Below are 26064 nucleotides of genomic sequence, written 5' to 3'. Positions count from 1 at the left end.
GGATACCAATCATTTCTTTATCGGACCAATAATTTATTTTATTTTTAAAAAATATATATCATTTTAAATAAATAAATAAATAAATAAATAAAACTCTCCAATAATATTAAAAAAAAACCAAAATAAACACTTATTGAGTATTTAATTGGTTTGGCAATTTTAGGTCTTTTTTGGACGTCTCATCTTCCCTAAAGGCTAAACCTAACATAATAAATTAATTAATTAATTAATTAAATACCAAAATTAAAAAAGAAAAAGGAAAATGTGTCAGGGTGCGGGCATAGAGAAGAGCAGCTTTTATCTTCCTTTAATTAATTAATTTATTTATTTATTTTTTTATTATTTTTTTAAAAAAATAAAAAATTAATGATTCGGTAGCCTCTGTTATCAGTGACCCCTTTGCCATAACACAAAACAAATTCTCTTTCTCTCTCTTGTTCTTCTTCTTCTTCTTCTTCCTCTGTTTGTACAATTTTCTGAAATTCTCAGAGGTGTTGCAGAAAGTTTTGTCTCGGATCCCTATATACTCCTCTCTTTCTCTCTCTCTCTCTTCTTCTTCTTCTTCATTTCACTCCATTAACGACAAACTGTCTCTTATTCATCATCAAATTCGATCAAAATTGAATCCCAACAATTTCCACTATCGATCTCACCTCGCGGCTTCTGTTCTTTCTAATTACTGTTGTTTTTTGTGTTAATTTTACTCTACTGCGGGTTTTGTGGGGGTTTGAAATGCAAGAAGCTGGGTTGGGAATCATGAATGCTGGTGTGTCTAGCGGTGATGTTTTGGTTTCCGGTGAGGGGGTTCATAATGCCCAACTCAAGGCGGAGATTGCTACTCATCCACTTTATGAGCAGCTTCTTTCCGCTCATGTTGCTTGTCTTCGTGTTGCTACGCCGATTGATAAGCTTCCGATGATCGATGCTCAGCTTTCTCAATCGCATCATGTTTTGCGCTCTTATGCTTCTTCTCATCAAAATGCTCATTCCTTGTCGCCTCATGACCGCCAGGAACTCGACAATTTTCTGGTGATTTTGTTTTTCATTTGGTTGAGAGTCTTGCTTGTTTTGTGTTCTGGGTTGAAATTGGGTTTCATTTTATGATGGATTCTTTTTTTGTTGTTCAGGCTCAGTATATGATCGTTTTGTGCTCTTTCAAAGATCAGCTTCAACAGCATGTGAGATTTCACGCAGTGGAGGCTGTTATGGCCTGCCGTGAAATTGAAAGTACTCTACAAGCTCTAACAGGTATATAGCTCATGTCTGTTCTTTTAAAAACCCACTTGAAATCCAATAAAGAAAAACGAAGCGAAACCCATGATTTGAACTTAGATATGGATTCTTTGTGTTATAGTATTGAAGTTATAACTTAGAACCCGTTTGAATTTGGAAGCATTTGGGGAGATGGGGTAAGGAAGTAAATAGGAGTAATTTGAAAGGGAAGGGTATAGGGGGTTGGTTTTGGGGTTTGAAGGATGAAGGACACTGTGAGAGCAGGCATGGAAGGGTTCTTACTTGGACATACCAAGATTGTAGTTGGGTTTGGTGAGGACACCAACCGATAAGGTTGCTTGCCTTGCCAATATTTGTTCCACTCTATACAATATTAATATTCTTCCTATTATTATACTTGTTCATCTTTTTGCTTTGTAAGGATAGTGCATGAACCTAGCTAGCTACTCCTTTTCCTCTCTCTATTCTATGTGTGTATGTACATATGAACCGTCCAACGCTACTCAGATTTTGTTTTTTTTAAGCTTTTACTTTCGGACTTTTTTTAAAACGCGTCTAGGTAGAAGTTTCCACATCTTTGTAAAGAATGTTTCGTTCCCCTCTCCAACCAATATGAGATCTCAACCCACCCCCTTGGAGGCCAGAGTCCTAGTTGCCACACCACTAAGTTGTCTAGCTCTGATATCATTTGTAATAACTCAAGCTTAATGTTATCAGATATTGTCCATTTTGCCATATTACATATCGTCGTCTGCCTCATGATTTTAAAATACGTCTACTAGAGAGAGGTTTCCACACTTTTATAAGGAATAATTCATTCCCCTCTCCAACCGATGTGGTATCTCCAGCGTACTTGCTGGCACACTGCCCGATGTCTAGCTTTTATACTATTTGTAATAGCTCAAGTCCACCGCTATCCGATATTGTTCTCTTTGTGCTTTCCCTTTTGGGCTTCCCCTCAAAGTTTTTAAAACGTGTGATAGATTGTCGTACCCTTATAAATAATATTTTGTTTCACTCTCCAATCAGTGTGGGTCTCCCAACATATATAGATGGTAAGAGCTACACTCACCCTGTATTCACCTTAATCACCAATGGGTCCTTTTTAATCATTCAAGTGGCCTAATATTTTTGAGGATATCGATATACCCAACCTAGTGAACTTTTTAGTTACATGATTAACGAAACAATTTGCTGAAAGTGTTGCCATCGAAGTAGTTGATTGGGAGGATTAAAGGAAGTAGACATGTTATCATAAAGTAATCTGTTGCTTATTGATAGGTTTGCCAGTTTTAGACCTGTCCACCTATAATGGTCCCTAGGTTCTCAATTTATATACCGCCATGTTGCTCATGATCAGTTATTTTGCTTTGTAGAACACATAGAAACTATTCATTACTGTGTCTGCCAATGGGGTGCTGCTGAGGACCTAAGGGCTGTGGTGTAGGGTTTAAGTGCCTACACAAGCTTTTATATAAAGGACCCTATGCCGCCTAAAGGGCATTGGAGGCTCATCCTGACAGTATTTAACTAAATGGCTATACTTTAGGCAGCTTTTTTGGTCTGCTAAATTTGGATCGGTTAGAAAAAGAGCCCAACATTTGGTAAACAAGTCAAACAAGTTATTACTATCATTCAAAATGTTTAGGCATTTAAGTCGTCCTTTTTTAGCGGGAGATTCAATTTTTCTCTTCCTCTAAGATTCTACCTCGATTGGAAGAGAAACAAAACATTCTTTATAAGTGTGTGAGCCTCTAGCTAATAGACGTGTTCTAGAACCATGAGACTGTTGGTGGGCTTGAGACGTTACAATTACGGGTCAAAGCGGACAATATCTACTAACGGTGAGCTTGAGACGTTACAAATAGAATCAGAACCAGACACCGAGCTGTGTGCTAGTGAGGACGCTGACCTTTATGGGGGTGGATTGTGAGATATCACATCGGTTGGAGAGGAGAACGAAACATTTATAAAGGTGTAGAAATCTCTCTTTAGTAGACACGTTTTAAAACTTCAAGCGCGATACGTAACGAGGCCAAAGCGAATAATATTGGCTAGTGGTGGACTTTAGTGGTTACCATTTCTGAAACTTACCCTACTTAAGTAAATTCAGCTGGGTTTTTCTTTTTCTGTANGGGGGGGGGGGGGGGGGTTGTTGCTGCTTTGATGAAAGTTTGGACTCTTGAAAATTTGAAGTATTTCCCATTACCAAACATGTATTGATAATAAGGGTTGAAGTGCCTTTTACCAACTTCGTATGCTATTTAACATGTTCCTTCAGGAGTAAACCTTGATGAAGGCACCGGTTTAACAATGTCCGACAATGACGACGACGACGTTCCAATGGATTTCGCACTCGATCAATCTAGCACTGATGCACACGACATGATGGGGTTCGGGCCGCTGCTTCCGACCGAATCCGAAAGATCATTAATGGAGAGAGTTCGACAAGAACTAAAGATTGAGCTGAAACAGGTTCTCTTTTTCCCATTACATTGGAGATTAAGAGGGAAAAACAAAGAACTAATGGAGGAACATGTTTTGTAGGGTTTCAAGTCAAGAATTGAAGATGTGAGAGAGGAAATATTGAGAAAAAGAAGGGCAGGGAAGCTACCTGGGGATACAACTACAGTTTTAAAGAACTGGTGGCAGCAACATTCTAAGTGGCCTTACCCAACTGTAAGTACTAAACAAACAAACGAACAAACGAACAAAACAACCCTCTTTTCGTTTCGAAACGATGAATTCTAAGTTCGAATCTTTACAACGTCACTCGTCTTCCCGATTTTCAGGAAGACGACAAGTCGAAGCTGGTGGAGGAGACGGGTTTACAGCTGAAACAAATAAACAATTGGTTCATCAACCAAAGGAAGAGAAACTGGCACAGCAACTCTCAGTCAGTGACATTCTTGAAGTCCAAGCGCAAGAGATAATAAAAACAACAAATTTCATCAAATTATATGAAATATTTTTATAGCTTTGGGAAAAAGTTCCGACAAAAAGAGTGACAGAAACATAGGATTAAGAACATTGTGACAGAGATTGGATTAACATGTCTTTTGTTTAAGGTTGTAAATTGTTCCTTTTTAACACATCAAATTCAATGCAAAAGGAAAAATAAGTGAATATTAAAGAGATAAATAATTTAATTAATGGTTTGGAAATTAGGTTTATCCTGAAAATATAATTTATTTACTATTTTCTTTCAATTACAATGAAATTAATTAAATTTATAATTTGAACCAACTATAAGTATATATGATTCAAGTTTTTTCTTTTTTTCTTTTTTTGTCGCTTATTGTTACAGCTACAATATATTAAGAATTAATTTAGGATTAAAAATAATAAATTATAATAACTAATNAAAAAAAAAAAAAAAAAAAAAAAAAAAGAAGTTATATTAATATTTTGGGAGAGGCTTTGCGGGCCAATAATGGGCTTCCATGGTTGTCATGGGCCTCAAACCAGCCCATTTTACTCAAATATTTCCACTAAACACTTAAAAACTTTTAAATTAGATAAAAATGGGTTAAAATATAATACTCATTACATATATCAATCATCTTTAAATTTTTTTCCAAAAAATTTTCTTTGATTTAGGGAGTGAAAATAAATTATGAAAAAAAAAAGTAATAATAATGTTATTTTTCTTTGATTTAGAAACTTGGGGATGATTCAATTATAGGAATTTTGATAACGAAATAAATGATTTTTTATGGAATACATGAGCCCGTCACATTATTTCTATGAGCATTTCAGTAAGAAATGAACGTTTACAAGTTAGATAAGCTCGTCACATTATTTTTATGAGTATTTTCATAAGACCAGTTTTGGTGGTATACTCACCCATGAAAATTGATATATATACGGTTTTTCTTTTGTTGGAGATTCAAATATCAATACTTCTATAAGATTATTATTTTATAATATTTAGTGCAATGATGCATTTTTCTTATGTCTCGGAGTGAAATAGGTTTGGTTTTGGAGTCAAACCATCAAATATATTAAGAAAGTTATAAAATCAAATCGTGAGAGATCCACAACACTAACCCTAACCGTTCTAAATCGATTAACTAATGGTTTGGTCGATTTGATTTGATAGTGCATTGCAAATAGATCTGCTAAAGTTCGCATTGGATGAGTTAGACGAAATTAATGAAGACATATACGAAAAGATGCAACACTCTAGATCGAACTTGTAACGGCCCAGATCCACAACTAGCAGATATTATATATTATCCTCTTTGGCTTCCTCTCAAGGCTCTAAAACCCGTATGCTAGGGGAAAGCTTCCACACCCTTATAAATGTTGGTTTGTTCTCCTCCCCAACCAATGTGGGATATCACAATCCACCCCCCCTTTGGGGCCCGGGGAAAGTTTCCACACCCTTATAAATATAAATAGTGATTTGTTCTCCTCCCCAATCAATGTGAGACATCACAATCCACTCCCCTTCAGGGCCCAGCGTTCTCGCTGCCACTATTTCCTTCCTCAAATCGATGTGGGACCGCCCCTAAATCCACCTCCCTTTGGGGTCCAGCGTCTTTACTGGCACATCGCCTCGTGTCTACCCCCCTTCAAAGAACAACGAGAAGGCTGACACATCGTCCGGTGTCTGACTCCGATACCATTGTAACGACCCAGATCCACCGCTAGCAGATATTGTCCTCTTTGGACTTTCCCTTTCGGGCTTCCTCTCAAGGCTTTAAAACGAATCTGCTAGACGAAGGATTCCACACTCTTATAAATCTCATCTCCAACGAATGTGGGACGCCACAGAAGTTGTGCCGTCAAGTTTACATCAACTTGACTAAATTCAGTTTATTTTTTTGGAAACCCAAAACCAACCAAACCCATCAAACCGAACCGAACCGAACCAGCAGCGATATGATTAAACAAAATTTCGATTTTTCTTGGTCTTGGACGAGAGATGAGAATATAAGCAATCATGGGTGAACAGGTCATACAAAGTGAAACGTCATCAGTGCCACGTTGTGGATCGTGGATCTATGTCACCAATCCAGACAACTCTGAAACGGGACCCAATCCACTAACTTGCCACGTTTCTTTTTAATATATATTTTTATACATTTATTTTAATAATAAAATTCGATTCGACTTTAATTATATCTGAAATTGCAAAACGCATGGTGCATTAAAATAAACTTATTTAATAAAATACAATTAAAAAAAAGTTGGAACAGGCTGGAGTCAACATTGCCACAAGAACCACAACAAAATAATAATAAAATATTAAATTTAAATCAATAAGTTATACATTTTTTTAATTTTTAAAAATATTATTGAATTTTGAAAACATTTATGATCAATAGTTTTTACATTAACGATTTAATTACTATTAAATTAATGAATAATTCCTTAAATTCATACACCACATTAATCAAAGCGAAATATTATTATTATTATTATTTAATTCGCAAATAAATTATTTTTGTGTGTATATATAAATCCTCCGGATTCAGATGGAAGACAAGAACTGAGCCTCTTCTTCTTCTTCTTCTTCTTCTTCTTCAATCCTTAATCAATCCAGTTCCTTCTTCTATCAGCCATGGGTGTTCTTGCTGACAGTGGCTCAGCTCCGTCGCTCAAGTTCTTGATTTACGGCCGTACCGGCTGGATTGGCGGTTTGCTTGGGAAGATCTGTGAACAACAGGGAATTCATTTCGCTTATGGCTCTGGCCGCCTCGAGAACCGTGTCTCCCTTGAGGCCGACATCGACGCCGTTAAGCCCACTCATGTCTTCAACGCCGCTGGAGTCACTGGTCGCCCGAATGTCGACTGGTGCGAATCGCATAAGGTCGAGACCATTAGAACCAATGTGGTTGGAACCTTGAGTTTGGCCGATGTGTGCCGTGAGAGAGGGTTGATCTTGATTAATTACGCTACTGGATGCATTTTCGAGTACGATTCGGCGCATCCTCTCAATTCCGGGATTGGATTCAAGGAGGATGAAATCCCTAACTTCATTGGATCGTTTTATTCCAAGACTAAAGCTATGGTAAGTCCCTGATTTTCACTGCTTGATTGTTGTTGTTGTTCTTGTTTTCCTCTTCTGTTGGAACTTCGTGTTGTATGTATTTAGATTCATTCTGAATTTTGATTTTAGATCTATAAGACCAGAGTGAATTGTTTTATTTAGAGAAATCACAACTGAAATCCGCCATCATTGTGTTTGATATTAGGGATTTGTTTTCCAAGTCCAATAGGTCATTTTGAGATTGGATTTTTGCTTGGCGGAGTTTGTGAATGTTCTTTAGATCTGGATTGCTATTACATTGATTAGAAAGCATTATACTTAGTTGTCTTGAATATTCTGATCATTGATCGCTGTTTTGATGAAAATGCATCAAATGTGTTCTTTGAACCCGATGGGCTGATCCTATTTTTATGTCACTTTCACATTTTGGGGGTTAAAAAGGTGGAGGATCTGCTGAAGAACTATGAGAATGTGTGCACCTTGCGCGTTCGGATGCCCATATCCTCTGACTTATCTAATCCTCGCAACTTCATTACGAAGATAACCAGATACGAGAAGGTTGTCGACATCCCGAACTCGATGACGATCTTGGACGAACTCCTCCCGATCTCAATCGAAATGGCGAAAAGAAACCTCACTGGAATATGGAACTTCACCAACCCGGGAGTGGTGAGCCACAATGAGATCTTGGAGATGTACAAGCAATTCATTGACCCCAATTTCACATGGAAGAACTTCACTCTGGAGGAGCAAGCCAAAGTGATCGTCGCTCCACGGAGCAACAACGAGCTCGATGCAACCAAGTTGAAGAATGAATTCCCTGAACTCCTATCCATCAAGGAGTCCCTAATCAAGAATGTCTTCAAGCCAAATCAGAAAACCTCTGCAGCTTAAGATCATTGGTATTCCTGATCCATATGTCATCTTCTTTGTGTTTCTCCTTAGCCACTTCCATTGATTCGAATCTTTGACGACGAGTTCTCGAATATCAAAGCTTTCCCCTTGATTTCCCATACAACATAGAAGCTTGATTATTATCCATATTTGAATACCATATCTATTATTTTGTTCATCATTTGAATAAAAGTAGCTTGAAATCCTATGTAGAACAAGATGTAGCATATTGGTATCTGTAACTTTGCTGATTTGGGTATAATATATTACTGAGAACTTATGTGTTTCATGAGTAAGGATTTCTATATTACAGGTTGAAATTGTTCTTGAATGTAGTTATCAATGATTCCCAACTGCTGTCAAGCCTCATAAACTCTGTCTCCTTCTCTCTTATGAAAATGAAATATTTCCTTATTGTTATCTATTCTTTGATTTCTGTAGTTTTCTGGTTCTTCTGGAAATGGAAATGATGATGATTAAACTTTCCATGAATTCACATTGGATTTCTTGATGAACAAACAGCCAAACCCTAATGGGTTTTCGCCAAGAACTTCAGGCTTGAAGGCTTATGATTGATTGATTGATTGATTTAGCATGATCATCTTCTGATAAGTAAATTCATGAACTTCATGATTCCACTTGGGATTCTGGTATCAGATTCTGATTCTTGACCACCATTCCCCACCACTGATTTGGTTTCACTGTTCTATGGGAGACGTTGAACAACGGCGATTCCATTGATATATGCCCCAATCTACGACTCTTCAATGGTAAAAAAATTTTAATTCATTCCTTTATTGATTTTTGAAAAAAAAAAAAAAATTATTTTAGTCCCGAAGTTCGTGTATAATTTCATAATTATAGATTTAGATTCCATTTGGTCCATTTGGTCCATTCGTTTTAAAATGTTACATTTTTACTCGAGTTTTGATTTTGATTTTCATTTAGTTCTTAAATTCTTTACTCGTTCTTAAATTCTTTACTCTTACGCTCTTATCCCCGAGTAATTAATACTTGTTTTTTTGTCTTTGAAGTTAACTTTTAATCAATTCAAATAAGAAAAAAATAGTATTACAGAATTTTCGAGAATAAAAAAGAGCATACTCAATGTTATGATTACGATCATAATATCTTATTCAATAGTCAACAGAAACCATAAACCAGAAAAGAACTTGTCTAATCCACAAGTAAATATGGAGATATAAAGATAAAAAGACCGAAGAGTAATGATAGTAAGTGATCGATTTCTCGGTATAAATTAAGTCGTTTGTGTTTTTTTCTAACAACTCTAGATTGAAAGAACTAGAAAGAGATAGAGAGTGATTATTTGCTGACTCTAATAATAAAACCTTCAAAATTTGTAGACAAGATGACTCTATAAGAGCACCCATCAACGAGTGCATAAGGTAGGATCCTTAGATCTAAAGGTCGATGAATCGATTGATCTAAAAACGAAGGCGGAGGATGAACCCGTTTAGCATTCATTAAAAGGTAAAGCAAAACCAGACGAAGGGCAACTCTCCTTTGGCAGGACATGAAAGGGTAACAACCCCATTTGCCTGCCAAAAGGAGAGAAGCCCTTCTGCTAGTTGGCTTAATCAATGATCCAAACGATGAAGGGAATTGGAGAGCTTATACTTTTATGCAGCGCCACGACTTAGACACCTTTATAGGGAACTCAAATTTATGGAAACCAAAGAATATTGGATCCTAAGCATATGCCATTGGATATCCTTTTCTTTTGTTCTCGCCCGAAAAGCCCTAATCTCTTACGAACATTATTCTTCTCCTTCTGATATTGACCCATCATCATTTTCATCTCGCTCGTTCGTAAAAATCAAGCGGCCAAAACACGAGCAATGGCGATAAAAAGTGACTTATTATTGGAGAAAAGATAGATAGATGCTTTTCTTTATCTCAATAAAACTCGACCTCGTTCATTTTCTTCTCTTCCGTTTTTCTCCTACTTCCACTCAAAATTATCGTGTCTTTGGGTGCCAACACTTCAAATGGTTCGTGACACATTATTGAAATATTTTTTTACTCTAGTTGATATCTTAGCATAGTTTAATTGACGAGATATTTATTACTAATCAAAAGCCGAAGATTTTATTGACCCTCTACTAAATAGTTTGAATAAATAATAATAATAATAATAAAAGACGAGGTTAAGTGGACGAAAATAAGAAAAATATTAAAATTAATAAAAAACTATAGCATAAATATTACATCTAAATTATATTTCATATAAAAAAGAAAAATAAATAAGACATAAATAATTTATTGTATAATGTTTTAAAATGAGTACAAATTAGATATATAAAACTAAGGGCACAAAGAAAAATATATTAGATAAGGGCATTATGGTAATTGTATAATATTTTTCTCTTCGCTCTCATTTTATTTTTTCAGTGCTTCTCTCAAACCTTTCCCTCAATATTCTGACTCCCATGTACCTGCAAAATTGCCAAAAATAAAAGAAAATTAAAAAAAATACAATTAATAAGGTTTAAATCATTAATTTGATCCAAAATTACGATTTTCTCCCTTTAAGTATACTTTAAAGACTTTCAATCTAAAAAACCAATTAATACTTTTTTTTAATTAAAAAATGGAAAAGAAACAAAGTGTATAAAATTTTTAAATAAATAATAAATAATAAAAAACGAAAAAAAAAAAATTGTTAAGATATAAAAAATAAAAAATATATTTTTGTTTTTAAAATTTAATATTCTTTAATAAAAATAGAAATCGCTATATTAGTATCTCATATATGGTTGGGTTGAAAAAATCTTTTGGACAACCGGACCCAATCCAACTCTCTATTTTTGAGTTGGTTCAATTATTTTATTTTAATAACTAACTTCATAAAATTCAAATATTTTACTAGTCAAAACGAATCATTAAAAAAGTTAAAATGTTTTTAATATTTTTAATATTTTTTAAAATATATTTGAGTTATAACACTATTTTCAATTTGACCCGGTTAGAAAATATCAACTTTATAAATTCAACTCAATCCAAATAAATAAATAAATAAATATATATATATATATATATATATATATATATATATATATATATAGTTTAAGTGGTGTAATTTGGATTAGCAAATTATCGAGTCATATGAACACTACTAGCCTCAAATAAAAACGGAACCCAAAAATTATAGGGAGAAATTGGTAATTTAGGTGGAAAAGGAATGAAAGAAAAACATACCTGCCGAGCATCATGACGGTAGCCTGAGGGTTAGTTCCAGGGGAATCATGAAAAGTGGAGCCATCAACAACCCGTAACGAATCCACTCCTAAAACCCTGTAATCGGAATCCACCACCGACCCCGTCTGGCAGCCGCCGTGGTAATGCCAGATCGTCATCACCGTGTCTCTGCAGTACTGCTCCGTCGACCTCGACAAGTTGTCGTGCTTCGGCAGCAGGTTGATCGGAGCACTCGCCGTCATATTCAGAAGCGTCGCCATCGACACGTTTTGGTATCGGAACTTGGCGAAGGATTTTGACTCGATGATTCGCCGGATTATGTTTATGCCGGCGACGCAACGGTGTAGGTCAGTCGGATCTTTGAAGTAGTTGAATGTGACGGACGGGTTGTCGTTCGGGTCTCGGGTTCGGAGCTCCAAATGACCCGAGGAGAGTGGGCCCATTATCTTTTCAAGGATGAAGCCGCCTCTGAATGCGGCTTCGTCCAGTTTGTTCATAAGCTCCCAGGCTTCGGCTATGGCTTCTGGTGTTCTTTGCTTCGGTGGCACTGTCGATAGCTGACCGATCTGCCCACAACTTTATTTCCTTAAATTACTAATCAATTTTTTTAACTTTAATATTCAATTAACACAAAATTCATAAATTTTATGAAAAAAATTTAGTTTAATAAAGTCTACAAAATTAAAAAAAAAAAAAAATATATATATATATATATATATGTATGTATGTATGTATGTATGTATGTATGTAAAATCCATACCTTAGGAGAGAACATGCCGAAGTCTCTGGAAGAAGGGCCGCCGGCGAAGCTCTCGCCGCTGGCGGCTTCGATGTACGTTCCGTTATGGGTAATTCCGACGACCTCAATCAACGACACCTCCACCGGAACGGGGGATGGAACGAAAACGGCGTTCATTGGGTTATCGGACACCCTCTGCCCGACCATGGGCTGATCCAAAAGCACAGTAATGTTATGGGCCTTTAGATGTTGGGCCGGGCCCAGTCCACTTAGCATCAGAAGTTGTGGGCTTCCAAGACAGCCCGCTGATATGATTACTTCGCTCTCAGGCCCATTCCTTAGGTACGCTCTGTGTTTGATTCCCTTCGAGTCTTCGAAGACCACTCCGTGGGCCCTTGGCCTTTTGCGTCCTATTAAAAAAAAATAAAAAATGAAACCAGCATTTAAATTAATAATTATATTGCAAAATAACTTTTAAATAAATAATTAAGTTGAATTCTGAGTTTAAAAATTTATAAATATGGCAATTCCAACGAAACCCTGTGGATAATTTGGTAGAGTCCTGACAACCCGAGCTAAACCCATGAGCAGTTGGGCATAGTCTAAAAAATATAGCAACCCGTGAATAATTGGACAAAGTCTAAAAAATATCGCAACCCGAGTAAACCCCGTGAACAATTGGGTGAGACTAAAAAATATGGCAACTCGAACAAAACCCATGAACAATTGGGCAAAATCTAGAAAATATGGCAACCCGAGCAAAACTCATGGACAATTGGGCAGAGTCCTGGTAACTCGAGCAAAATCCATGAACAATTAAGCATAGTCTAAAAAAATATGGCAACCTGAGCAAAATCCGCAACATAAAAAGTATGGCAACTCGAGCAAAACCAACAATTGGGCATAAAAAAATAGGGCAACCGGAGCAAAACCCATGAACAATTAAGCAGAATCTAAAAAAATATGACAACTCGAGCAAAACCCGCAAACAATTAGACATAAAAATTATAGCAACCCGAGCAAAACGGGGTAATTGGAGTTACCTTTAGTTTGGAAAAGGATGGTATGTGCAGTGGCGTAGAGGAAGAGAGTTAGATTAGGAGGGTTGGCATAGGTCAAAAGATCAGCAGCTGTGTGTCTATGTCCGTGACGATCGAAAATGGTGCCACCCACTTTAGTACCATATAAGTGATCATAGGTGAACCCATTATCAGGCACCACACCCACATCAACCAAACCGCCCCTCACCGCCGACTGCCACTTCCCCATCCGCGGTTCGAACGCCACCACCCTCTCCACCCACTCATACGACTCGTTCACCAACTTCGCGTCCCATCCCGCCTCCCTATCAAACAATTCCAATCACAATTTTCATTTCAATTACGTTTTTAAAAATTATTGCGTGTACTTTTGTAGTGCGACGAGAACCTGACGTAATCAAGTGACGCACGTGAGTAAAATCCGGCATTCAGGCAGCTTCCGCCGCCGAGGACACGAGCGCGAGCGTTGATCACGCCGTCCTCCGACACGAAACGTTGCGACGGCGACGATTCCGACAGGTCGGCAAGTGCGGCGCCGAAGGCCGATAAGTTGGTGATATTGGAGTTTCCGTACGGAGAACCACCGCGTTCTAACAGCAATACCTTGTGATTTTCCGACAGCGTCGCCGCCAACGGACATCCCGCCGTCCCACCTCCTACGATTATGTAGTCGTAGTGTGACACCGCCGGAGCCTCTGCTGCATTTCGCATGAAATCGAATTTGGGAACTGCAAAAACAGAGGAACTTTTAAACAGAGAATTTATGGCTCTTTATTTTCATAATTTAGCTAAAATTTGAAGTAATAATATATAGAATTAAACTCAAAGATCAAACTGAATGAATGAATTAAAATAATTAGAAGTTAAAAGGTTTTGAATTTCAAATTTGGGACCTTTTTGAGCGGAAGAACAGACATGGCAGAGGAGAATTCCGGTAAGAGCAGCAGAGAAGAAATTCCGCCATGCAAAACCCATTTCTTCTCTCTGATTTCTAATTTTAAAGGAAGAAAAAATTTGTTGGTTTATATAGAAGCTGCGGAGGGCGATTGCGACGGGGAGGAACTGAAGAGAGTGCAAAGAGTTCCTTGGACGCCTCTCTGTATCGCCGGAGAAATCGTAGAGAGATTTCAAGAAAATGCAGAGAATGTGAAATTCCTAAATAGTCCGACTGGTTCGCTGTGTAATTTAATGTGGAAGTCCTTCCTTACCTGCAGCTTGAGCTTGTGGGAGGAAGAAGAAGCTTTTGGCTATGGCGGATCTAGAGAGAGAGAGAGAGAGAGAGAGAGAGAGATGTTTGTAGTAATTGCTTGTAGATATTGGGGTGAGTGATTTGGATTCATCTGCATGTCAACGCAATGAATTGGATGAATATGATTTTACGATCCAAATAACTTCATCTTCACTGTTTTTTTTTTCTTTTAATAAAAAAAGTGATATAAAATGTAATAAATTTGTCCCACCAAACGCATTGCTAATTAGGATAAAGTTTATGTTAATTTAAAAATAGGATCTATTAATGGCGTATGAAACTGTATTAGTATAGTTAATCAAAACGTTAAATAACCGAGTTTTGAAAATATGAGATTATCTCGAAAAAAAAAAAAAACTATTTTGTAAGTGTTAAGGTCTGATATTATCTGGTTTTAGCGTAACCTTTTACGACTTTACTTTTGATTTTCCAAAATGCATCATACTAATAGAGATAGACATCTTTCCATTTAATATTTATCTAATAGAACTACTTCGCCAATCCAATAAATCTTTACTATGGATATATGGACATGAATAATTCAAATTATCTCTACAATATTAGAATATTATCCATTGTGCATAAACTATCGAAACATTGTTTTTATTTTTCTAAAATGTCTCATACGAATGAAGATTAAGTTTTACTTATGGACTTGAACGGTTACAAATAGTAAAAAAAAAAAACAATATTTGGTAGTCTGTCAGTAATAATGGTGAGTGAGACAATTTCAAGTTATAGTTCATTAAATGAACATCCTAAAAGTCATGATTTGATTGATCCCCACCGAACATAGATTGAGAAAACAAACAATTGTGAAGTACGGTAAGAGGAGGCTTTAATTGAAATCAACAACCTGATTAGAAAGTAGCTCACCTTAATTCGTCTCAACATGTCCCCTACTGTTCTGCTAGGCAGAACTAGCCTTCCATTCCCTTCGCATTAATTTCTAGTTCCAAGAAACAATAAATGGTAGTAAAAATCTGTTGAACTCCACCTGCCAATTCTCGTCTCCAAATGTACCATATATTAATTAATCAGCTGAAATGTTAGCTCAAGAATAATTACCATGACGCTTCTAATACATTCCATGAAAATTTACAATTAATCACGTTTTCTCTAACTCCTCATTCACTCAGAGACGGTCCCCTGCTTGTCAAGACCCAAAAGTTAGCATGAGATTATAGTTTGGATTCCCTACATTAATGGCAGCATCCATCCAGCTAACAGGAAAGGAATGGAGATCCACTCCCTCTTTTTCAACCACAGATTCAACTAAGCTTTTCTATTAGGTAACTCTAAAGCGTAAATGAGTGGTCCATAATCTCTCGGGGTGTTTTTCCAATATAAGCAGGCAGTTAAGGCATTTGCTAGGAGCAAGAACAATAAACTTTAAACGAAATCTCACAAATCTGCCTAACATAGGCATGCACATAAATATCATCTCTACTTCTAAGAGGTCGAAGCTTCTCTATTCCCATATATGTGAACTATATGTTGGGGACAAAATGTGAGAACAATAAACTTAAAATCCAATAGATGATCCAAAGGAGTGAGATAATTTCCTGCAAGACATGGCACTAGCAAGTGCAAAAAATGGAGGAGGGATGGACAAGGAAAAGAATTATGGATTTTGACGGATAGAAGAAACCATATCACTATCAGTATAGAGAGTTGTAAGTGTAGCAGGTGGCAACAATGGAGACTACACAAATGAAGAGGGAGGGAATGAGTGTAACATTCAAGAGCATACTTCGGCCCAAGTAACCAGCAAGGGTTATAGTTCCATCTGCAATCACTCGTGCAATAGTCCCGGCTTCTGTCGATAGCAATCCACCATTGTAGGTACCACGAGAGAGCCGAGATGACATGACTCGGGAGAGAAGTGCGAGGTTCACACCTGTGTTAGACATGATCAAAAGAAAAATTGTCATTCTCAGTTAATAAAAGACTTTATATCCATTGTTTTCTCTTATTGGACGCCAATTCCTTGTATGTTCTATTTTTTTGGTTTGTTAAGTAAGAGATTCCAGTAAACTTTTTTCGCCNGATTAATAATTTTTTTTTTTTTTTTCTTTTAAGACAGAATTAAAGTTTAGATTGGAAGGGTGAGTTTAAGAACCTTTTTAAGTTTCCTTGTATAAAGATTTTCCTTACTAGCTTTATTGGAGAGGGAAAAGAATACATGTTAAGTGTTTTCTAAAATGCTTTATCACTCAGCAACTTTTATAGCACATTCAAATAGCATTAGAAGTTGAAAAATGTTCAGAATTAATTAGAAGTTCTGTAAAAACTCGAGAACAACTTTTAGTAGATTCCTCACCTTCAAGCACTTCTGCCGACACAAACATGATAAGTCCAGAGCCCACATATTGAACCACAGAGTATGGAATTATTACATTGAAGCTCAAGAGGATGCCAATCAAGACAAGAATTTCAGATACCAATAGTATTTGCCTGCAAGGAAGATAAAATGAAATAGGTGAGAGAAGTTCCAAGAGAGAGATGACATAGTTCTTCAGGGGAAGGAAAATTTTAAATCAACAAAACATGTTCCCCATAATCCTTTCGAAGTATTACCTATCTTCAAACATATTGCTAATGTAACTACCGACAAAAATATTCACCGGGAGAACTGTTAGGCCAAGGCATGCCAGAAAAATTGCCACAGAGCTCGTGGACCAGCGGAAGTAGTATGTGGTAACAACACTAGACTCCGAAAGCAGAACTTCCATTGCATATTTCAGCATAAAATATATCAATAGCTGAACCTGTTGACATCAAATCTTCAGTTAAAATATGATGACATGCAAACTCGAGAAAAAAAAAAATCATTTCAAAACAACAGTTGCTAGCAAGATAGATAGGTTATCTTAAAAAAAGAAGAAAAGGAAGTATTAAGTGCCGTTTCACAACAGTAGCTAGATTGTTATATGTACTTGGGATGTGAACCACGCTTTTCAGTTGTACAAATCCCATGGGAACTATAAACGGTTTCGATTTTGGCTTTAACCATGCCTATTATGAATGGTATGTGACAATCTGTTTGAGAGCATTTCAAAATTTCTATTTTAAAATGCTCTCAAACAAAATGTAACTTCTAAATTTCATATCTACAAAACTTTTAGTGTCACCAAAAGTTAAGCCACAAACCCAAAACTCATTGAAATCCATTGTTGGTATGGGAAAGACCGGCACTTCAGTCACCCAATTTTCAGTACTTGATTAAAATCTTCTAATGCTAAAATTCACCATAAAGACACCAGATATATCAATCAGTCAATCTAATGAAATGTATGATGTGAAAGCCCAAGTACTTTCTACACTATAGCAGATACCTTAACAGAAGGAGTGAGTAGTCTATACGCTGCGCCAAAAGAAGTCACTGGTAGGCGAGATTCCTCAGGAGCTTCTTCACTGTCATCAACTTCTGGGTCATCATCTTTATCTGATGGCTTCTCAAGCGAAGTAATAAGTAATGGTTGGTGAAGACCATTCTCAAGAGTGTCATTTTGAACTGTTCATTGATAATGATATATAAGTTTAGCATGTTTTGATGATATGTGGAATAGTTGATTCTAAATAAATGTTACATTACAAGTATAGTCAAACCTTTTAAGTTTGTATCAAAGTTTAGGAGTTTAATAGATCTTAATAAATCTATTCATTCTTTTATAAAAATAGAAATATTTATTTTTAGAAAATGTTAAATATGTCAATGTCCTATTAGAAAAAAAGAAATTTGAAAGTTCGATGATGTATTAGTCGCTTTTAAAATTCAGATACCGAATAAATCAAAACTGAAAATTAGAAACCTATTAACTTTTTGAAGTTCAAAGACCTATTAACCACGAACTTGAAAATTCAGTGACTAAGTTTGTACAAGAAGCTAAAATAAATTACTATTCTCCAAAAGAAATATGCAATTAGATGTCCTAGTGACGTCTCTAACTTAATACCAGGAGTACTCGAGCAGTGAAAAGTTTCAATTGGACCAGATAAAGTTTATTTTTACTTTGATAAAAACACATAAAGGAAATTGGACATAATAACAAACATGCAATTGACCTAACCGTATGAAAGTGCCTACCAGGATAATAGAATGATAAATTAAAATGTGATGCATTCATGTAAACATTTACAACATTGAACAATTATCATATAAAATTACCTTGATTTGATTCCTGTGGTGCATTCTCTTCATTTTCCCGTGGAGGTTCACGAAATGAGATACACAACCATATTAGATATATTAGCCAAGCCACAGCCATAACCCATCCAGGCAAAGTGTTTTGATTAAAAGTGAGCTTGTAAATCTTAAACTTCGTTTGAAGTAACCCGGCCAAAGCTGGACCACAAGCCATTCCTAGAGCACTGGCACTAACAAATCCTGCTGATGCTTGCATTCGAATTTTTAGTGGTACACAGTCACTGATATAACGCCTATTAACAGCTCGAGCCGACCCCAGTCTGCATTAAAAAAGTACAGTTCTGTTAAACGTCATAAGTACGTATTAACATTTCCCAACTCACTGCTTTGTTGTCCCCACTAAAGGCAACAGGGATAGTTCAAAACCGTTCTAAATTTGAGAGTCTCAGAATATTTGTGCCACACAATATAACAAAATAGTTTAGACCTTTCTGAAAGGCTGTTTTTCATTTTATAACTCAAGGACACATTTGTACAACCAATAGAACAGGTCCCGACTAAAATGGTTAACATAACAAAAACAAGCCAAGTATTATTATTTATTCCCTACACTAAACACTAATATCAGAAACAGCACATCAACTTAGAGACATTAGCATCCTTAGATTATTGGTAGTCAGATGCCATAAAACACTGTGGATGCATATCCAAATGGAATGAACCATATATGAAATAACAAACAATTTAGCACAATTCCGTGCAATCATTTCCTTATTGGGTATGGTTAGTGACGAGCAGGTAGAACTTTATGGAGGTGCAGATGCATGGAGTCCATGGCCATATGAGGTTCTGAATGCTAAGGAAAAGGACATCCCCAAAGACAATTTATATGGAATTCTAGAACACATTGAACATTAATCTATGACGAGAGAGAAAAAAGTGGACGCCATAAGAGACTGTATTTTAATTAAATACTCAGTAAAGAAGAAAATAAACAACAAAAAAATTAAAAATAAAATAGATTACCTACCCACAGCAAAGACGTCCAATTAAAAGAACCCAGAGTGATTGAAGATCATAAGCAAGAGCATATAATGTGTTTCCGAGAAAGAGAGCAACACTGCTAAATATTAGAGGTCTGAAGTAAGATCTATTTGACCATGCACTGAAGTAAACTGACGAGAACACTTGTGCAACTGCCATTGCTCCAATGACAATACCACATACAGTTGCCGCAGCTCCAAGGCTCATGGAGTAGTCATCGGCTGTTGGGACCACAATATATGTATTGACCATGTATAGGAAGGTATTTGCTAGGTTCAAGATAAGAGACATGAAGTGGTAATTGCTATCATCAACTTGTTCCTCAATGGGAGCAGGCAATTCTTCTTGCATAATGAGGGCATGTTGTGCCAAGAAGTTTAGGAAGTTTGTTGAGTTACTTAACCTGTCCACAGCAGCTTTAATTGAATCGACTACAGGGTCCTGCATGTGGGGATTGGAATAAATAACATAGCTCAAGTAACCTTTAGACTACTGTTAGATTTTTTAGGAAGTCTATGGGAAGCATTGACAACTAAAGCAAGTAGCAACAAAATGAGCTTAACTCCTACCAACCTGGAGAGGGATCACAGGCTGATCATATATTGATAGATAGCTTCTTCCTTGGCGGTCCTGAAGTTCATGCAAGTTACGTGATATGGCTCCAACAACAGCTCCTATTCCCTACAAGTTCATTTCTAGCCGGTGAAAATTCATGAAAATTAAGCTTACGAGTTTTTCTGCCTGTAATCACTACGCCTGAACCAAAAATCAGACATACAATTTGGAATGTAGAACAATATTGAAAATTCCAACACATTATATCTGAAGTTCCTTGAAGACTATTAATGAGACAAGAAGAATACAAAAATCAGCATCAGACAATGACATATTACCACATGTTTGAAAACTTGCTGCAGCTGGGAGTAAGGATGGTTGGCACGTGTTTTGACATAGTAGTCAGTAAATCTATAGCCAAACCGCTTGTCAAACTTTTTCAAAATTTTACGCAGACCAATTGCATTTATCTCAACAAAATATAGAAGCCTTAAAAGATCTTGGCCTGCTGCTCTGTAAGCTTCTCGCAGTTCAGTGATTTGGGATATTTCAGGTTCTTCTTGGAGAGCATTGAGCCGTTCATCAAGTTTGGCTATACGGCTTGCAAGAAGGCCTTGTTGCTCCAACAGAAAAAGTACAATCTTCTCAATCTGATTTGTCAGAAAATGAATTTCAAAGTTGTTAGCAGATGGGAACATAACTTAGATTTACACGATCTCATAATATAGAAAATATTCAGTTCCAAAGCAGCACAGAAACAGTATGTGCTTTTCAGCTCAGAAAATAATGCTATCATAGAAGTATTCCACCACGTAAATTAGAAGGAAAGGGGTTGTGCATTGTTGAGTACATACAGCATACTATACAAACACACAATTGCAAAAAGAAAGGGGGAGCACTCCTGAGACTACTATCCAATTACCACACAATTTGTTGCACTTTGCTTCCTGTCATATTCAAAAGGTTTATACACGGTGTGTGTGAGTGTTGAAATTGATGACATGATACCATATTCAGTTCTTTTATGCTTACAGCATAAAGAACAATATCAAATAAAATTTAGAAATTCCTAATGCTGATCGGTTAAATTAGAGATTCAGGATTTAAATAATATACCAGCAAGACAATAAATTAACAACAAATTTTTAGGGGACAAAAGCATGACAAAGAGATTAATTATTAGCATACACCATCACTTATCAAAGCCTTAACTAATTCTTCTCAAGAAAAGGGATGAGCAATATTCACCTGGTTGTCCAGCATTCTTGAAAAATCCTTGAGAACGTGCCGACGATCTTGTGTTCCAACTTCCATTTGTTGTGCATATTGTTTTACCTTCTTCTTCATAAGCTTATAGTTGATGTAATATCTGGACAAAAACAAAATTGTGAAACAAAGGAAAAGCAGCAATAGCATAATTAACAAGCAAATATATACTTCAAAAGATAAAAAAAATATGGAAGTATCATAAGCATAAAATTCCAAATCACATTTAGAAAGTAATATTTACCGTCTCTTTCCTTTCCTTCTAAAATGCAAGGACAATAGAAAATTCATATTCCATTTTAATCAATCTACTTTAGCTGAATTCTTAACTCAACTTCTTACTCCACATTTATGAAGGGATAATCCTGATGATGAATTAAAGACTATTGTTCGAGTAAAATGCAAGTCTAACCAAGGACCATTGGCCTCATTCTTATAAGTGGTCAACAGAGTAAAGACTAGAAAGACTATGACTAAACTCAAGAACATTATTTATTGAGATTCTGCATAAATGATTGTCATCTTGTTAATATAATAGAAATCCACAATGGAAGTTAAAGAGTATCTATATGTCGACATGAAACATTGTTTAATTTCTATTCAAGAGACATTGTTTAATTTCTATTTATTCCCATCGATTAAAAGACTGGTTGCTAGCACACTCCACCAAAAAAGATAACTGAAATAATGCAAAACAGATATTGGTGCATCACACTTACCCTTGCCATTCTTCAAGCTGTCTTTCCTTTAACTTCTTTCCAAAGGCAACCATCTCTTGCTTTGTAAATTTTGGTACTTAAAACCAGGCCAAGAATACACAGAGATACAATCTGCAAGGAGAACAAGAAGTTATTGATAACACCACAGTCAAATGCCCATTTACTAGGATCAGTTTCTTGAACTCTTCTCAGCACTTCCTAAACATAAAGTGACCCAAATAGTTAGGTGAGATTCCATTGTACCAACAATAAATTAGGCTGGCATCTTTTACTCCTTAGAAAACTGGCAGATCATCTGTCATCTTTGTGTGAAAATAATGAATATATAGAGCATACATATTAATATAGTTTAATTCACTCACAGAAATTTATATACCATTTGAAAAACAATGGACATCTTTTGTAGATACATGAGCTTAATTAGTCATTAATCCATCGCATAATTATCGAAATAGAAAATGTACAGATCAATGAGCCATACTAGTTCTAACAATACATCAAATACTCTCCATCTAATAATTACAGAAATACAAAAATTTAGTATGAAGTATCAGGGGAAGAAGTTGAAATATATGAGAGTGAATGCTATTACTTACTAAACTAGTTCATATTCATGGGAGTTCCAGTTCATTTCACTTGATAGTGCAAAAGAGCAATCCAATCGACTAAGATTATACCCAAAAAAGGGACGAAACATTTTCTCTCATAAAAACTACGATGAGACAGATTCCGCGCTGTTTATTTTATCCTCTTTTTGACACACCTATTTAGTTTATACTTCAATACACTATTGAGAAAGACGCCTTTGTCTTAAAATAAAGGATTGAGAAATTTGTATTTCATTAGATCGCAGTATCTCATAATTTCAAGATTAGATCGACAAATTGATAAACGACCTCACACGCCAGGCATAAATGAAAGAAACATGAGCGAAGTTAAGACAGTATAAGAAGCTAAAGCTGAATCAATGCTTAAATATCCAACTCCATAGCTGAACGAATGATTCATGAATTTGAAGTTTAACTAACCTCCAAAAATATCCGTTGTTTGGTTGCTAAAACACTAAGAAGAGCATGCTTATTCATACGCAACAATAACAAAGTACTAAAACAGACGAAACGAAGAAAAAAAAAAGGTAAAAACAACAACAATCAAACATTCCACAAGCTCCGACGATAAAATCTTACAAATCAAGTCAAACATAAGAGAGAAAACGAGAGAAGCGCCCTTACCTGAGAGATAGAGGGAAAAAAATCGAAACTCGAATTCAGAAACGGCTGCAAACGAAAGCTTAGACAACCATTAAGGAACTTCTACAAACGGAAACAGAACGAAATCAAGTAAAAGACGAAAGGCAGAATCATTTCCTGCAAAAGAGAAATGATCTCCATTAGCATGCAAAACGAGTAAATAACAGCGAAGAACAAAGCGCGTACCTGAAAAATGGATCAAAACAGCCCGAAAATCGCACACCAGGATCCTTCTCCAGCAACTTGATTTTGTTTTGATACACTTTTCTACCGGCGATATTGAAATTTGAAAAATGACGAATCAAGAGGAGAAATTTTTGGAAAAAGAAAGCCACCGGGATGGGGATGTACGTTATGTTGTCACGGTGTTGGCGTCGGGTTGGATTTATGGTTTCCGTAACAAATAATCAGACGCCAGAAATCTACTTTACTCGTGGATATGTAGTACCATGTCTTATGTTAGCAATAATGATAACAATATCTATATCATGTCTTATCTTAGCAACAAGTGAGTTAAGTTCATTCGTTCTTGTGTTGCTTACAATCCAGCCGTATGCTCGAGCCTCTAACCTCAGTTCAACAAAAAAATGTTAGATAACGGAGCAGAGAGTTTTGAAAGCAAGATTTGAAAAATTGAAATTAGTGTTACACGTGATGTAAGCAAAAAAATAAAACGACAACATCAGCTTCAGTAAAAAAATTTATAGTTTCACCCGACCCATTTAATTTTGACTTTTATTCTACGTAAAAAAAAAAGTGTAGAATTGAAATTAATTTTTACATTTGTATGCAGGGGATAATAAATACATATATATTTATTAATGTACTCATATGAACATTCATTAAAGTAATCATTTTATCTTACTTTTCATTAATTGCATTTTTATTATGATTTTTTAATCTTATAAATTTATGGTTTAATAAACGTGACGTTGGAGTGTACAATAAATTTATTAAAATTATAGAATCATATAATTTTATCAGCAAAATATATTTTTGAAATTATGAAAAATAGGTAATAATAATAATAATTGCAATTCCCCAAGTTGCAATAAGTCTCTATCACTGCCTTTTTATTATTTTATAATATTGAGGAAATTAGCACTTCCCGAAATTGTATTTTATAATATGCTTTCCATTGTCTAATCATTTCCATCCATTCCCTTTATAATCCTTTCATTGCCTCTCCACATGCATTGTAAGTACAAACCCTTTCTTTTCTCTTAAAAGAAATATAGCTTTTTATTTATTTATGTATTTATTTAAATACTATTTTGAAAATTTTTATATTCACAATCATATTTATAAGCTTTAATAGGATACAAGCTAGCAACTAATACCTACCAACACAGAAAATATAAACTAATTAAATATTGAGAATAAAATAAAATATACTATAAATCAGATTAGGAATGAGATAATATTAATATATAATATCTAAGATATATTTCATAAATAATATATTCACGTGGTATATTTTTATGCATGAAAATTAATATTAGTATTTAAAAGTTGGGTTTAATTTGACCTATTTTAACGGACATCATCTAATATAAAATTGTTTCAAATTAAATATTTTTAATTTTGAAGTTTTTAGGATCATCTACATTTGTATGGGGTCTCAAATCAGAATTGAGATCGTTGATATATTTTTTTTGCAAAAAAACAAATCAAGTAACATATTGGAGATCCATCGAGCAACCTTATATTCAATAAAATACAACTAATTAAAAATAAATAAATAATATTTTCAATGACTATTTTAATGATAACGAGTAAGAAAATGAGCGTATCATATTCCACCTCGCTATTAATAAAAATAATAATTGGATAATATTTTTCCTAAAGTTTGGATTTTTCCCCCATTTTTTCAATGTAAAGTTAGAACATTGGCCCTACCAAAGAAATAATTGGAAGCCACCATATATTATATAGTTTTATATATATATATATAAATTACCCAACAAGGAAGTAAAAGAAAATTTACCGTAGGGGAGACACGGCATGTAGGCTCATTAAATGTTGTATGATGACAGGTGGAAGCCATGGAAATGTTGTCGGTCTGTTATGGTGGGACCCACTGTCCCACCTGTTGCAATCTTTATTCCAAGTTCCGACATGGCGTATGGGTATAGGCCACGTGGGTTAGCCGTATGACCTTTATTTATTTATTTAATATTAAGATTCCCAAAATAAAAACCAATCAATTTTTCAAAATAATAATAAGTTGGGTGATTACAAATTCAACCAAAAAAGAGTTAAAAAGTCTTCGCTCGTCAATTTTATTAATTTTATTAAAATAAAGGTTTTCACGTGTTTCAACGATTAATTTATTTATTTAAGAGATAGGTTATAAAGTGGCTCGAGATTATTACGACTAGTGTACAACTTTTTCGTGTTAATAGGCTACTCCATTTGAGTTACCTCTTATCGATCGTCTCATTCTCTTAATAAATAAAGTTCATCGTTAAAAACATGCAAATATCACTTTAGATCAATAAACGAAATGAGGTGATGAAGTGACTCGAGATGATGTGATTTGTAAGATCCCACATTGGTTGAAGAGTGAAACTAAACATTCCTTCTAAATGTGTGTAAACCACTCCTTAGCAGATGTGCTTTCAATAATATGTGGTGATAGTGGACTTTGGCTGGTACATGATTAGTGTACGATTCTTTTTCGTTTACAAATTACCTCTTATCAATTA

The 26064-nt window shown here is 35.4% G+C and overlaps 4 protein-coding genes across 8 annotated transcripts; 2 read left to right on the top strand and 2 right to left on the bottom strand.

Moving 5' to 3' along the window:
• Positions 1–401: 401 nt before the first annotated feature.
• LOC111808132 (homeobox protein knotted-1-like 7) lies at positions 402–4382 on the top strand. Its single transcript, XM_023693945.1, has 5 exons — positions 402–1029; positions 1128–1248; positions 3515–3708; positions 3781–3912; positions 4026–4382. Exons 1-5 carry the CDS (start codon positions 733–735, stop codon positions 4164–4166), a joined length of 885 nt encoding a protein of 294 aa, XP_023549713.1. The 5' UTR covers positions 402–732; the 3' UTR covers positions 4167–4382.
• LOC111808131 (bifunctional dTDP-4-dehydrorhamnose 3,5-epimerase/dTDP-4-dehydrorhamnose reductase-like) lies at positions 548–8456 on the top strand. The gene is made up of 3 exons (XM_023693944.1): positions 548–565; positions 6743–7252; positions 7673–8456. The coding sequence occupies exons 2-3, from the start codon at positions 6803–6805 to the stop codon at positions 8123–8125; spliced, it is 903 nt and encodes a 300-aa protein (XP_023549712.1). The 5' UTR covers positions 548–565; positions 6743–6802; the 3' UTR covers positions 8126–8456.
• A 1931-nt stretch (positions 8457–10387) lies between these two features.
• LOC111808292 (protein HOTHEAD) lies at positions 10388–14461 on the bottom strand. Its single transcript, XM_023694184.1, has 6 exons — positions 14017–14461; positions 13512–13851; positions 13127–13428; positions 12105–12493; positions 11345–11910; positions 10388–10581 (listed from the first exon to the last, which is right to left on the bottom strand). The coding sequence occupies exons 1-6, from the start codon at positions 14096–14098 to the stop codon at positions 10521–10523; spliced, it is 1740 nt and encodes a 579-aa protein (XP_023549952.1). The 5' UTR covers positions 14099–14461; the 3' UTR covers positions 10388–10520.
• Positions 14462–15819: 1358 nt separating this feature from the next.
• LOC111808955 (SPX domain-containing membrane protein At4g22990) lies at positions 15820–23755 on the bottom strand. 5 transcript variants are annotated; one of them, XM_023695211.1, is made up of 12 exons: positions 23543–23755; positions 23339–23491; positions 22107–22217; positions 21370–21490; positions 20460–20771; positions 20140–20247; positions 19553–20007; positions 18544–18842; positions 17711–17889; positions 16953–17143; positions 16696–16829; positions 15820–16272 (listed from the first exon to the last, which is right to left on the bottom strand). In XM_023695211.1, the coding sequence occupies exons 3-12, from the start codon at positions 22157–22159 to the stop codon at positions 16034–16036; spliced, it is 2091 nt and encodes a 696-aa protein (XP_023550979.1). In that variant the 5' UTR covers positions 22160–22217; positions 23339–23491; positions 23543–23755; the 3' UTR covers positions 15820–16033. The 5 variants fall into 5 exon arrangements, with proteins under 5 accessions (XP_023550979.1, XP_023550977.1, XP_023550978.1 ...); XM_023695209.1 differs by having other exon boundaries at positions 22107–22304; positions 23339–23473; XM_023695210.1 differs by having other exon boundaries at positions 22107–22300; positions 23339–23473.
• Between the last annotated feature and the right edge of the window lie 2309 nt (positions 23756–26064).

The sequence above is a fragment of the Cucurbita pepo genome, chromosome LG13 (assembly GCF_002806865.2).
Source record: "Cucurbita pepo subsp. pepo cultivar mu-cu-16 chromosome LG13, ASM280686v2, whole genome shotgun sequence".
Classification (NCBI taxonomy): domain Eukaryota; kingdom Viridiplantae; phylum Streptophyta; class Magnoliopsida; order Cucurbitales; family Cucurbitaceae; genus Cucurbita; species Cucurbita pepo.
This window is presented reverse-complemented; position numbering and strand designations above follow the sequence as displayed.

What these genes read in the sequence shown, in the direction of transcription:
- LOC111808292 (XM_023694184.1), bottom strand. Translation starts at nt 14,098, where the DNA reads ATGGGTTTTGCATGGCGGAATTTCTTCTCTGCTGCTCTTACCGGAATT. An exon ending in CATCCTTTTCCAAACTAAAG is followed by an intron (nt 12,494 to 13,126) that starts GTAACTCCAATT and finishes TTTTTTTAATAG; the next exon opens with GACGCAAAAGGCCAAGGGCC. An exon ending in ACCGTCATGATGCTCGGCAG is followed by an intron (nt 10,582 to 11,344) that starts GTATGTTTTTCT and finishes GCAATTTTGCAG; the next exon opens with GTACATGGGAGTCAGAATAT.
- LOC111808132 (XM_023693945.1), top strand. Translation starts at nt 733, where the DNA reads ATGCAAGAAGCTGGGTTGGGAATCATGAATGCTGGTGTGTCTAGCGGT. An exon ending in TACTCTACAAGCTCTAACAG is followed by an intron (nt 1,249 to 3,514) that starts GTATATAGCTCA and finishes ATGTTCCTTCAG; the next exon opens with GAGTAAACCTTGATGAAGGC. An exon ending in CTAAGTGGCCTTACCCAACT is followed by an intron (nt 3,913 to 4,025) that starts GTAAGTACTAAA and finishes CCCGATTTTCAG; the next exon opens with GAAGACGACAAGTCGAAGCT.
- LOC111808131 (XM_023693944.1), top strand. Translation starts at nt 6,803, where the DNA reads ATGGGTGTTCTTGCTGACAGTGGCTCAGCTCCGTCGCTCAAGTTCTTG. An exon ending in ATTCCAAGACTAAAGCTATG is followed by an intron (nt 7,253 to 7,672) that starts GTAAGTCCCTGA and finishes GGGGTTAAAAAG; the next exon opens with GTGGAGGATCTGCTGAAGAA.
- LOC111808955 (XM_023695211.1), bottom strand. Translation starts at nt 22,159, where the DNA reads ATGGTTGCCTTTGGAAAGAAGTTAAAGGAAAGACAGCTTGAAGAATGG. An exon ending in CAAGAATGCTGGACAACCAG is followed by an intron (nt 20,772 to 21,369) that starts GTGAATATTGCT and finishes CTGACAAATCAG; the next exon opens with ATTGAGAAGATTGTACTTTT. An exon ending in AGCAATATGTTTGAAGATAG is followed by an intron (nt 16,830 to 16,952) that starts GTAATACTTCGA and finishes TCTTCCTTGCAG; the next exon opens with GCAAATACTATTGGTATCTG.